Source organism: Podarcis liolepis (genome assembly GCF_965112155.1).
Source record: "Podarcis liolepis genome assembly, chromosome: 2".
In the NCBI taxonomy this organism is placed as follows: domain Eukaryota; kingdom Metazoa; phylum Chordata; class Lepidosauria; order Squamata; family Lacertidae; genus Podarcis; species Podarcis liolepis.
In genome coordinates this window covers 57,033,575-57,046,760 of record NC_139555.1, presented here as the reverse complement: position 1 = coordinate 57,046,760, position 13,186 = coordinate 57,033,575, and the positions used below count along the sequence as shown (strand labels likewise).

Below are 13,186 nucleotides of genomic sequence, written 5' to 3'. Positions count from 1 at the left end.
CTGAGATAGAGGAAGGAAAATCTCCCATTCTCTTTGGTGCTTCCATTACACCCATCAATACCTTATTTTAAGATTAGCATCCAGGGTGAATGACTCTGACTCCTGATGGATAATCTGTTTCTATTACTGTTCACACCCAGCATACATCTTATTAGCAATTGTCTTCTTTTTTGTCTTCAAAAGTTGGAACAGCTAGTATTTTCATTGTTCATAATTAAATTGTGATACTCACCTGAAAATCAAGGTTTATCCCACTCTTTCCCAATTTGAAAGTTTGGCAAAAGTTCTGTCTTAAGTATAATTGTCTGTATATTGAGTTCATGAAATGAGGTTGGGAGGGAGGGTTCAGTGGGGTTCTTTTGTGATATTTTAACCTTTGTGGTAGTGTTCTTTAAAATATTATTCCTTCTGCATCATTTTCCTTCTCCCCGCTTTAAGAAAAAAAGAACAGTTTTCTGAGTGTATAATCTGTAAGATTGTCTATGACAATACGAGAAAATGGTCACACCTTATCTGTGACACAGATCTTGCCACCCAACAAAACCGATTACCTTGTTCTTCTTCGTTTGTGTGAGATACTTCATATCACATTAATTTTGACGGGTTAAAAAGCTAAGCCGATATCATTAAATGGAGATTGACACCCACCTTTTGACAGCTGTTGGTAATTACTGGCAATAGAAGCACTTGATCATCAAACTAATATGACAAGGCCTCACATGTCACCCTTTAAGCAGGTATTTATAAAGTGCTGGTGCTGATGTTAGGAGGAGGCCAAAGGAAAATGAGCCAGTGGGTATATGCCCCACGGACAGCTACCACCACACCCATAGCAGGACCTGCCAGCCCTATCATGAAGCACAACAAACCCTCTGAGACAAAAAGGAAGGGGTTCCTGCAAATGCAGTCCACATCCAATGGGGACATCAGCAGAGGCGGAAAAACCTACTGTGTAAGAGTAACTCATGCAGTCGGTTCCACATCTTTCTGTTGGGTTTCCATGATTCCAGAGCTGTGTGTCATTAACAATTGTGCAATGGGGAGAAGTTTCACCTGCCAAATTTCTGCAAGTTCAGCTCTGCAAAAATAAATAATGAAATAATGAAATGAAAGGTAAAAGAAAGAAAGGGTGGTGAATGAATAGAAAATAGTTCTGATAATAAACTAAAACATTGGAGCAGTTCTAGAAAGGAGTTACAGAAAAGGAACCTGACAGTTGGCCAGGCATTGTTTTGTTTTTTAAATTGTGCACTGTTGTGGCTTTTAAAGGATTATTGAATATAAAAGCAAGCCGAGATCAATCCAGAATGCTGGTTTTTAAACTAACAAAGCTTGAAAGTGTACTGGGATCATTTAAGCAATATTCTTTTCCAAGGGTATTTGTAAAATGTAAAAGAAACCCACTAGAGGATACAGACTTTTATTTCAAAGGGGGGAAAGTGAGGCAGACCAAGAAGGAAGCCGTTTGCTGCTATGTGAATATGTCACTGAAAAGAATATAGGAGCGTGAGCCTATGGAAAGGAAACATTCGGTTAAAGCCATGAGCAATTTCACAATGCCACGCCTGCTTTTTAGCAGGGATGAATTTGCCACACATGCCTTCTTGGGAGATGAGGGAAGTTGGTCTCTTCCTTGGGAATTACCTGGGCAGGAGGAGAACGATCAGGCTGCTATTTAAGCCTGCCGTCCAGCCCTTAACCTTCTATTTTGCAGCACCCACTCTTTTCTAGTTTTTTTGCTAGGCCTGAATAATAATTTTTAGGGGAGTGTCTGATTGACCCATGGAATTCCTTCTTCACCCACTGTAGGATCCTTTGATTTGATGTATGTACTTACTTGGTCTGCTTTGGACTCAGAGCAGGATGGTAAGGGAATTTAAGAATTTAGTAGACAGGCAGTCTGAGGCATTATGGGGTTTGGCCGCAGTCTTGATTCACCTTCTGCAGCCTTTGGCTTGGGTGGCGAATCCCTGAGCTGTCTTGTAGACCTGGCATGCGCACCTTGGTGAACAGTGGACAGCGGGGCCATTTTGAATATGATACTTCAGAAGTCAATAACAAGTGTGATATAATTTATTAGCAATAAGGCAAGGATTCTGAGTGATTCTTTCACTGCCCTTTGGTTAACGAGTTTGTGTCCATTTGATAAGGGTGTGAGGGAGGGTCTACCATCCTTTTTAAAGTATTTTAATAATGTCTGGAGAGATGTCAGTCTTTGGAATTTTGGAGGAGAACCACAGCTGTCTAAAAGATAAGAGCGTTTCCTTCCAAAATTCCTCTGTAGGGCTTCACACATTTCTACAGTGGGCACCTAATCTTCTGGGGTCTTCTGGATATGAGCCTTTCTCTTTTGGTACCACACTGGAAGTTCCCAGTAATACTCACATATCAAAGAGAGGATATTTATTCTGCAGGCATAATTTATTATAAGCACTGCAAATATATAGCCTGCATTAATTGCAAAGAATCAAAAATAGAGTTTAAGCATCATAAATTATGTCTTTAGGCAAAAGCTTCTCTTTGGTATATGGGAATGAAATAATAAAATAGGACTTTACATCTTTGAAAAATGTATTTGCTCATACTATGCATCAGAGTAAAATAGATCATCCATAAAAAGACAATTTTAGAGCACCAACCAAGTGTTCATAACATTAATCAGAGATGTCTATTAGGAAGCAACACATGAATGACAGAGGATTTTTATTGCTTTGTTTTTCTTCAGCTCTTTTATAAATCATCTCATAAAAGTAGCCATCTAGTTTTTATTGATTTAAATTCAATCTAGACTATAATATTTCAAGCATAACAATGCCTGATAACACTAGTACTTCCATCAAAGTCTGCTTTCAGAACTGGTGCAGCTCAGAAGCTTGCTCTCATATCCTCTTGAACTTTGGTTCGAATATGAGGTACCACATGTGTGAGAACAGTTAACAGCTTACAATCTTCACACAGTGTTTGCTTTTTAAAACCTAGAACTAACTGAGTGCCCTTGTGGCTTGGACCATAGAAACACACCACTCATGTTTGAAAATGCAGGCTACATACTTAGCAGCAGTGGTACACGAAGGGGCAGAACAACCACCTCCTGACATTGGTTCTATTGCCTCTTGCCAGACATGGATGGTGCAGGGCAAGGCAGTGTGAGGTCAAGGGAGCTGCATGTTACAAATCCAGAGCTTCCTCAAGCTCACTGCCATGTCACCCTGCCCCATCCCAGTAAACACAGCACTGCCTTCCTCCTCCTCATGCGCCACTGCTGGACCTGCATATTGATTGCTTTCCTATTTAGCACTTTCCTACTTGGCCCTCCAGATGTTTTTGGACTCCATCTTCCATCAGCCTCAGCTAGCATGCCCAATGGTAAGGGAAGACGGGAGGTATGGCCTAAAAGCATGTGGAGGGCTGCAGATTCCCCACCTGTTATGTCTCAGTTCTCAGAGTTCTGAAGTCTTTTATTGGGTCTGAAGAGTTAAACTCTTTGCCCTGGCATTCATGATTATTTTCTGCCTGATGTTTTATTAGCCTTATTGCATAATTGGAGGTATATAAGGCACTAAGGCTCTGCACGTAAAGGATTTTATTTAGCATGTGTCATACATTAAGCTAATTAAGGGAGGGGGAAATCATTCTTTAACTTAATTAAGTATGGTTTTTAAATGTATACTTTTGGGTTTTGTATAAAAGTATCTGCACTTCAGCAAAATCCTGCATGCTAATGAAAGCAGAAGAAAAGCTGCAGCCTGTGTTTATTCCTCGATATATAGGCTTATGAAGCATCATTTGCAGTAAACCGATAAGCAGAACGCAAGGCCAACAGAGCCACATTTTGAAACCTAGCAGATATTTCAGCTTTTCTAACGTAATTATAATTCTAAATTACACCATAAGAACTAGAAGTACAGAGCAGAGTTCTTCTCCTTTTTTCAAGCAAAAAATAAAGCACATTTTAGCCAATTAAAAATCAAAAGGATTTTTAAAAAGGAAATACCCTTTCTTCTTCTTAACTCGTAACTAGGTTTATTGAACAATAGCAGAAATCATTGACACACAATGCTCTTGCAAATAATTGAAAGCCTGTTTCAGTGCTTCATTTAATAGGCAGTGCTTTCATTAACCATATCCATAAACTAAAACCACATCCCAAAAACAGTTTGCCTTGTAATTTGTCAAGTATTCAATTGTCAGGCTGGATTATCATCATTTTATATAAGAGTCCCAATTTTTTTTTAGAAACCAGGGAGCTTTTCAGATGAGTTAGTTTTAGTTTCTCCCATTTATGTATTGGCAGGTTATCTCTTATACATTCCATCTTACAAATCTGCGTATGTAAAAATACCGTGTTGAAAATGTAAGCCCCATTGAAAGCTCAGCAACTGTCAAAACACGCAAAGTGTTAGCATAGCCACTTGCAGCATTTAAAACAAAATTGCTAAATGATAGGTCTTTTCCCCTCCCTTGTCTTTTGTTACTTACAGGATTTTGGAGAAGATGATTCTCTCTACATCACCAAGGTAACAACTATTCACATGGGCAATTACACGTGTCATGCCTATGGCTATGAAGAACTGTATCAGACCCACATTCTTCAGGTGAATGGTTAGTAAATGGCACATGTGACAATTCGCTGAAATGTTCCTGTGAGCAATGCTGAATGTTAATATTGTTCTCACAAAAGCAACAAAACAAAAGTATACCACATCTTTTCACTGCTACCCACAGAAGGGGAAGGAAACCTGTTATATTGTTAATTTACACATTGAGAAACGGCAAGAGAAAAGAAAGCAGTGATAGAGAGATCAACTGAAGAGATATACAAAATATTTGTTAATTTTTTTTAATCTATAGCAGTGATAGGTGAAAAGTGGATTGGGAGCTACTGGGAGATCTCTGGCTGATTTGCAGTCATAAGGCTTTCTGACTCCAAATGGCAACAGCAAAAAGGCACCTTTCCTTCTGATTGTACAACAGGCCTTCACTTTTATCTCCTCCACTTCTTCTTCATCATCATCATCATCATCATCATAATTTATTATTTATACCCCGCCCATCTGGCTGGGCTTCCCCAGCCACTCTGGGCGGCTTCCAAAAGAATATTAAAACACTATAATACATCAAACATTAAAAGCTTCCCAAAACAGGGCTGCCTTCAGATGTCTTCTAAAAGCCTGGTAGTTGTTGTTCTCTTTGACATCTGGTGGGAGGGTGTCCACAGGGAAGGCGCCACTACCGAGAAGGCCCTATGCCTGGTTCCCTGTAACTTGGCTTCTCACAGTGAGGGAACCGCCAGAAGGCCCTCGGTGCTGGACCTCAGTGTCCGGGTAGAACGATGGGGGTGGAGACGCTCCTTCAGATATACTGGACCAAGGCCGTTTCATAGAGCCCCATGTATACCCAGAAATCTGCTCTGGAAGGTCCCCATATCACCTGAAGCAGATTTTGAGGGTGTGCAGGAAAGGAAAGTGAAATCAATTGCATGAGTATTTCATTCCTGCATAGACAGTACTGGATAAGGCCCCTGTGTCTTACCCCTGGCTTGGATCATAGCGTTCTCAAAAACAAAGTAGATCCATCAGTCCTGAAATCTGCCTACCCTTGATCTACAGTTAATACAATTTATCAGTATAGCGGTTATGAATGTTTCCTAGGCCTTTGTCGGTTATCATCAATCTCGTGGGCCGACAACTGTTTCCTTGGGGTAAAGTTTTCTTTTCTTGGTCACTGGCAATTTTTAGCTGCAGTTTTATGAATAGGGCTATATCCAGCTTCCAGAGAGGGCTCCAAACACAAGTCTGAAGCAGGGTTGTTGTTTTTAGGCCAGCTGAAGAAAAGGAGAAATGAGCTTGCAGGATGGGCTCTGCTTAAGGAACAGTGTGTGGTTAATCCACTGTGGCTGGGTGCAACAAATTGGTTTGACTTATGGGAATACTTGCATTTTGTGTGTGCGTTCATATATATGCAGCTAGGTGGGTTGTGCACGTTTCAGGGAGGAAAAGAATTCCCTTCTCAAAATGTTCTTTGTGTGATAATGAGGAGTGGTTTGCCCAGCAGGGCAGAGCAGCAGCAGCAATACCTCCTTGCAGGAACGCCATTGTTGCTTTTACCAGGAAGTATGAGGCAGCAAGATCAGGGCTGTGCAGGCAGACAGATAGAGCCAATCCAGCACTCCTGCTGGTGTGCCCCTGTGGACCTAACCTTGCTGCACCACAAACACACACCCACCCCTCCTGGTCTGCAGCAGTAATACCTCTTCCAGGAGTGTCTGTTGCTGCAGCTCAGTGATACCAAGTGGCCTGATGCTGATAATTTCTGATAAATGCTGGATGGGGTGGGGGGTGGGGAAAGCATTTTAAATGTATATTTTATTTTTTGTATTTTCTTCGTTGTTTTCCACCTTAGGCAACTCAGGGAGGAAGGGCAGGGTTAAAATGTTAATAAATACACAAGCCAAACAGCTTGCTCCTCTGTATCTTTTCAGATATTCTGGAATGTTACTGGTGTCAGGCAGCAATGTAGATTTGTTGCCATCCCTGAGAATCCAAGCCCCAGAAGGCTTTGAAACTTCAAAAGATGATTGCACAGAGTGGGGCATTGTAGACAGTAGATCAAATCCAAGGCTTCCTCCAACCTGTCTTTTCAGATACAACAAGTTGAGAGGGGGGGGGTATGTGTTCTTTGTAGATGAAAGCACAGGGAAGTGAGTTTCATGTTTGCTTTTATATATATCTGTAAAACCCTGTGAGGCATCCTCTCCTCAAAGGGCATCCTTCTCATTACAAATGTTCTTCCTTGTTTGCCTTGTAATACGCCCAAACAGCCAAGCGCTAGCAAACATGTCAAGTGTCTGGACATCAGTTTCGACAGAGTGGTGTTGGAGTCTTATGCAACACTGCAGAGTGATACCAGAGCCTGTGAGAAAGATTTGTCTGATGCAGTGTAGAAGGTTCTTGTGCTACCTCTTGAGATTTCTCCCTAAAGTGCCTTGTTGCAGCTCTTAATGTACTTCACCCCCATTGCACAACTCTTCTTTTTCACTCCAGTGATTACATGTTCCGGCAACTGATGTTGGGGCAGTGGATCAAAAAGGGATAGCAAAACAATGCTGTTTGACCTACAGAAGGCAGTGCTAGCATTTCAAGATGGGTTCTTCTTCAGGGATTGCTTGCATTTCATAGTTTTGCAGTCCAGGGACAAGGTCTGAGCCTTTTCCTTGGACTGAAAGGCAGAATTCTAACAAAGGCAAGGAACATGCAATTAGACTAATATATAAACTAAGTGAACTTAGCAGAAAATGACAGATAATATAATAGCATATGATAATATTTTTTAAATGCATAGAGAATCAGCATTCGGGAAAATAATGCTCTAGTTTGGTGCTGCCATTGTGAGCCATACCATAATATGTATTTCACAAAAGAACCTGGACCAGTAATTCAGATTGTAAGAAGCTGCCTTATTATAACGAATTGGGCCATTGGTTCATCTCGCTCAGAGCAGCTTTCCAGGGTTTCAGGTAAGGGACATTTCCAGCCCTACTTTAAGATGCCAGCAACAGGACCTAGGACATTCTGCATACAAAGCAGAAGCTCTGCCACACATGCTCCCAATGTTCACACAAATACGCTGACAGTAACTACATATTTAGGCCTATTCCTTTTCCTTATCTCAAAGCAAAGGCACCCCGTGGGGCAAGTCTGTAGATCTTAGTAAATGCTGGTGCAAACCTCTTTTTTCCCCACCACGATATATGACCCACAAAGACTTAAGGATTATGTTGATAAATACCAATAGTTTGTTTGTGCCCTTTCACTTTGCACTGAATATTGCACCCATTTAGCACACCTGTGACCAATTCCATGAACATGGTGCCCAGTTCGCATTCCTTCTGTTGTTGAAGAGAAGTGTGTTCTTTTTCATTATATATCTTCCAGTTTAGGGACTGACACTTTGCAGGTGGGGGAGGCTCAACCTCCCTCCCTTTCTCTCTCATCCTGTAAAGCATATTTTGTTCTTTTGTGTACTCTCTCCTTACATCAGCTTCCCATATCAACTGAAGAAGATGGTGATGTCACTCACTTTCTTAGTTCCAATCATTCTCCCATTCAAATCTCTCTAGAGACATCACTACCTATTTCTTAAGAATTATTTTCATCGAGAAAGCATCAGACAGCTATCCTTGCCCATTAGCTACTCATCTGCCATACAAAAGGAAGATTATCCAGCAGCTGTAACACTAGGATAGCACAGACACTATCCTAAGTAATATGTCTGCCCTTGGAACCTGTACATAATCTGTAAGAACAAGTGTGTGTACCTAGCATTATCTGAGCAGCATGGGAGATAATGCAGAAGGTGTCTTTCCAAGACTGCTCCAGCAGTCAAAAAGCCCAAGTCGTGTGGGAGGAATCAGAGAAATGACTCCTTCCCTTGTCAGCCTTATATCTACCAGGAACTGGATCAGTCCCTGTGGAGCCTGGTCCATTAGGGCAAATGGGGCACTGCCCCACCAACCTCTGTCTGCCCTCAGCCAGTCCCCACCTGTCTATCTTCTTTCTTACAATCAGTCCAAGGGGTGACATGGTCTGTCAGCTTTGTACTCCTTAGTCTCAATGTTGCCCCGTAAAGAACTCAGCAGGAAGGATGGGAAATAACTAGTATTAGTTGGATCTGCCTCTCTTTGGTTCTGGCTCCACCTGTTGTTGGTCTCCCACCCTTCCATTCGACCAATAGGCACCAGCCACCACTGATAAATCCTCATGTGGGAAAAAGCTGCATTGTGTGGGGACCTTCTATGTCAGCAGGGAATTCTGACATTACCAAAGTTGTGTGGGAAAGACACATGACACAGAGCTTCCCAGTCTGTTGAAAGGGTGTGAAAGAGGAGCATGAAGTAAAATATGGGACATTTTGAATAGGATAGGTTGAAACAGCACCATTTTGTGAAAAGTAAAACTACCGATGTTTCTCTAAGTTCTGGTCTCTTTCACAACATTTTTTTCAAGAAGATGGAATGAATCTGGTTCAATGCACTCTGTGCCTGTGAATAGTTAATAGGGGTCATAAAGAAACGTAGGTATGCTGGTAATATGCTTTCTCCCCTTATATGTGCTCATATCACATTAGAGTTTTGTATTTTATACATCAAGTTTAGCGAAAGAAAAGCCATTTATCATTTCTAACAGAAAGCTTTTTGGGGGGATAAAGAGCCTCATAAAACAGTAATCTGCTATGAAAATGGATAGTTTGCAAACCAAAAGACCCCTGAGTGCCAGGAATCATTTTCCTTGGTTGCTGCTCCGTAGAATAAGTTGACATAAATCATCATAACGTCTTCCATGAAAATGGCTACCAAAGGTGGTTGGCTCCTCAATCCAATTTCAGAGATCATCCAAGAGAGCTGCCTAGTAATAGACAGCCATTTGGAACAATGTAATGTGTGGCAATCTGGCATTTAGAAGAAAAACAGAAAGGTAGAAAAATTCCTCCAGTTTTAGATCACAATCAAATGGTATATGAGCGATCTGTCCATGTAAATCATTGATGCAACATCACAATGTTCTTTCAGCTGAGAGCTTTACATATGAATCTGAGTAGAATATTTTTGCCTGCTTGCACATTTGGGCAAACAGGGTTTTTTTCCCCCTACTCTGAACTGGATTCAGGAGGTGTTCGTGTTTAGAGGTCAGTGCTGTTAAATAGATAGGTTTGGTTTCATGGTTAAGTCAGTCACATTGCTGGCAAGGAGGTGTGGGAAAGGTTAAGGTTAGATAAGGCAACAGGTGAGCACCCTTAGGCACTGCTATGGATTGTGAAGGTCATAGGGTTCATCCACACTTCCATTTGCTCCACTTCTTTCCCCTGGAAAACCCATGCTTTAGTGCTGAATCAGAGCAAATGGCAATCGAGTTTTCCACAAAGCAGGTTTCCTGGGGGGAAAGCAGCAGGGCAAAGGCAAAACCACTTGGACCTATGTCTAGCTAGCACAGGACAAGCTGAAGACCACTCTGGCCCATGCTTCCTAGGCCTGGTATGGACAAGCCCTTAGCCTTTTCTGGAGACCCACCTGCCACATCTTCCCTGAGTTATGGGGCCTTGAATGGGGTGGGGCAGGAAGGGGCCCTGGCTTTGGAGCTATGCCTTGTCATGCGCTTTGAAATGGGCAGCTTGACTCACCCAAGGTTGAGCTTAAGTTAGGTTCCCACTCTGTACATTTAGTTTAAATAAAATTTGGCCCTAGTTCAACTCCTCACTTATGTCTCACCCATTTATTCTTGGTTTCAGTCACACATAGATAGGTACATTCATTCCTTGCTACCAGTGCACAACTGGCAGTTGCCATCACCCTCATTTCATCTCTGAATCCTCCATTTAAGGGAATAAAAATAAAATATTTAAAAGAGGTTGGGTGAAATCAGGAGAGTATTGGAAGTCCAATGCTCCTTTGGAAAGTGAAAGACTAATGTGCAGTGCCCACTAATCCTTCTGAAATGGTGACATAGTAATTTCACTTTGAGGCAATTTTAATGGAGAACTTTGATTCAGTACTGTAGGTGACTAGTGACAATCCTTTCACAGGATAAATGTGTGCATTCAGGGCTGCTGCTGAAACATATGGGAAAGCTTTGTTCCATACTTCTTTGGGATCCTCAGAGAAATAAGGCGATACCTCAGCCTTTATTATAGGGACGCGGGTGGCGCTGTGGGTAAAACCTCAGTGCCTAGGACTTGCCGATCGTATGGTCGGCGGTTCGAATCCCCGCGGCGGGGTGAGCTCCAGTCTTTCGGTCCCAGCTCCTGCCCACCTAGCAGTTCGAAAGCACCCCTAAGTGCAAGTAGATAAATAGGTACCACTTTATAGTGGGAAGGTAAACGGTGTTTCCGTGCGCTGCGCTGGTGCTGGCTTGCCAGAGCAGCTTCGTCACGCTGGCCACATGACCCGGAAGTGTCTTCGGACAGCGCTGGCTCCTGGCCTCTTAAGTGAGATGAGTGCACAACCCTAGAGTCAGACACGACTGGCCCGTACGGGCAGGGGTACCTTTACCTTTACAGCCTTTATTAATTCCAGTTGACAAGTCTTGATCATATGGCACTGAAGTCTTTGTTACTTTTGCCACTGGAACAACCACCTTGAAAGCATACACCTATAGAAACCTATCCAAGCCTTCTGCAGCCCTATTCTCCAGCCCATCACTAGCTAGAACTGAACAGGCAGATCCCAAGAAGACAACCTTCAATGGTATCTGCACAGCTATAGAACGTTCTACCCAGGGAGACTCATCAAGCCTCCCCTTTTCCTGTCTTTAGATGCCCATTGAGAACTTAATTTCAAAACAACCCATAAGGCTTTTTACAAGTGTGTTTTATGGTGCTTTTGTATATAGTTATGCTGTTGCAGCCACGGACATATTTAATTGGTGTTTTGCTGCTACGCTATTTTAATGCTGTGAGTTGCCTTAGGAAAGTGTTTCATTCATTCTTTCTTTTAAAAAAGGATGTTAAATTAATAAATAATAGAGGTCTAACAACAATGACCACTTTGCAAAGCTTTTAAGGTTCACTTGGTAAATCACTGTGCGGGAAGATGGAGAGGGAATTATTGTTTTTGTTTGAATTTGACATGCCTACTCAGAAGGAAGTCTCATTGAGTTCCATAGGGCTTGCTCTCAGGTACTGTAAATGAATTTACCTGAATTGCAGCCTTAGCCCCTGTTCACAGCCTAACCACTTCTATGAGCACATTAATGATGATGATGATAGTGAAGAAGTTATTGCATGAAGAGACATCTTCATTTGTTTCAACTGAAGAGAAAGTAAGGTGACCAAGAGGGACATTTTCTGCTCTAGTGAAGTGAATGAATAATCCCTTCAGCATAAAAGAAGTCGTGTGTGTGTGTGTGTGTGTGTGTGAGAGAGAGAGAGAGAGAGAGAGAGAGAGAGAGAGAGAGAGAGAGTTTTCTGACTCTAGACTGGAGCATGGATGCTGATAAAGGAAATATGGATTATTTATTTAGAAATGTGTACCTCACCCTTTGAATGCTTTTGCACTGCTAAGAGCAGCTGACGGTTAGAATACAGTATGCTGTCCAGATGCTAAGTATTGATTCCCATAATAAAAGAACAATATAAAACAAGCCAATATAAAAAATTAAAACAGGCACAGCATACAAACCCCCCGAACAGAGTGCACTGTATAATACACCACCTGCCAGGCAGAAACTTGCTGGAACAGAAATGTTTTCACCAATCGATGGAAAGCAGTGAGGGAGGAGGCCAAGTAAACCTCCCAGGATAAGGTCTTATATAATGCTGGTTGCAGGAAGGAGAACTCAAAAACCAGAATGTAGAGATTAGGCAGGCTGTTGCAGGAGGAAGTGGTTTCTTGAGTATTTTAGAGCCAAGCTGCTTAAGGTTTTAAAGATAACCACCAACACTATGGCTTGTGCTTGGAAACACATGGGCAACTAGTGCAGTTGTAGTAGAATGGGTGACATACGACCCCGTGGCCAAGCGCCCATGAGCATGAGCCTTGCAGCTACGTTTTATTTGATTTTTTATTTTTTAAAATTTATTTTTATTGAGCTTTTCAGTTAAACAGAAAACAGAAAACAAACCAGAACAAACAATCAAAAACTAAAACAAACACTCTTAACAATCATTCTTTGGTACCATCATCTTATTTACATTGCGTTGGATCACGCCTCGACTTCCTTCCTATCCCTTTGCGGTTTTCTTGGTATACTTCTACTCTTACAGTTTCTGTTCCAATTATGTACACGCCACAAGGTTTATGTTAAGCCTACTGTAGTTTTTAAATTTCTACAATTACTTTCAATATGTGTCACAAATTTACTCCATTCTTCAATAAATTTTATACCTTCCTGGTGTCTAATTTTATGTGTCATTCTTGCTAATTCTGCGTATTCAAATAATTTTACTTGCCAATCCATAAGCGTAGGGATCTCTGCTGATTTCCATTTTTGAGCTATCAATACCCCCTGGCCGCCACCGTCGCATATTGAAACAATCTCTGATCTTCTTTTTTAATTTCGTCACCTATTATTCCTAACAAAAATGCCTCCTTTTTTTTGAAAAAATATATCTGAAAATTTTCTTTAATTCGTTATATATAAGCTCCCCAAAAAAATTCATTTCCTCACAAACCCACCACATGTGGTAAAGGTCC

The 13,186-nt window shown here is 41.6% G+C and overlaps 1 protein-coding gene across 2 annotated transcripts in view; it reads left to right on the top strand.

Annotated features, from left to right (window-relative positions):
* FSTL4 (follistatin like 4) overlaps positions 1-13,186 on the top strand; it is a 340,721-nt gene that overhangs the window by 299,572 nt on the left and 27,963 nt on the right. For both annotated transcript variants that reach the window (XM_083488099.1, XM_083488098.1), the window contains exon 8: positions 4,482-4,602. In XM_083488099.1, the coding sequence (XP_083344225.1) occupies positions 4,482-4,602 (121 nt within the window). The remainder of the gene's footprint in view (positions 1-4,481; positions 4,603-13,186) is intronic.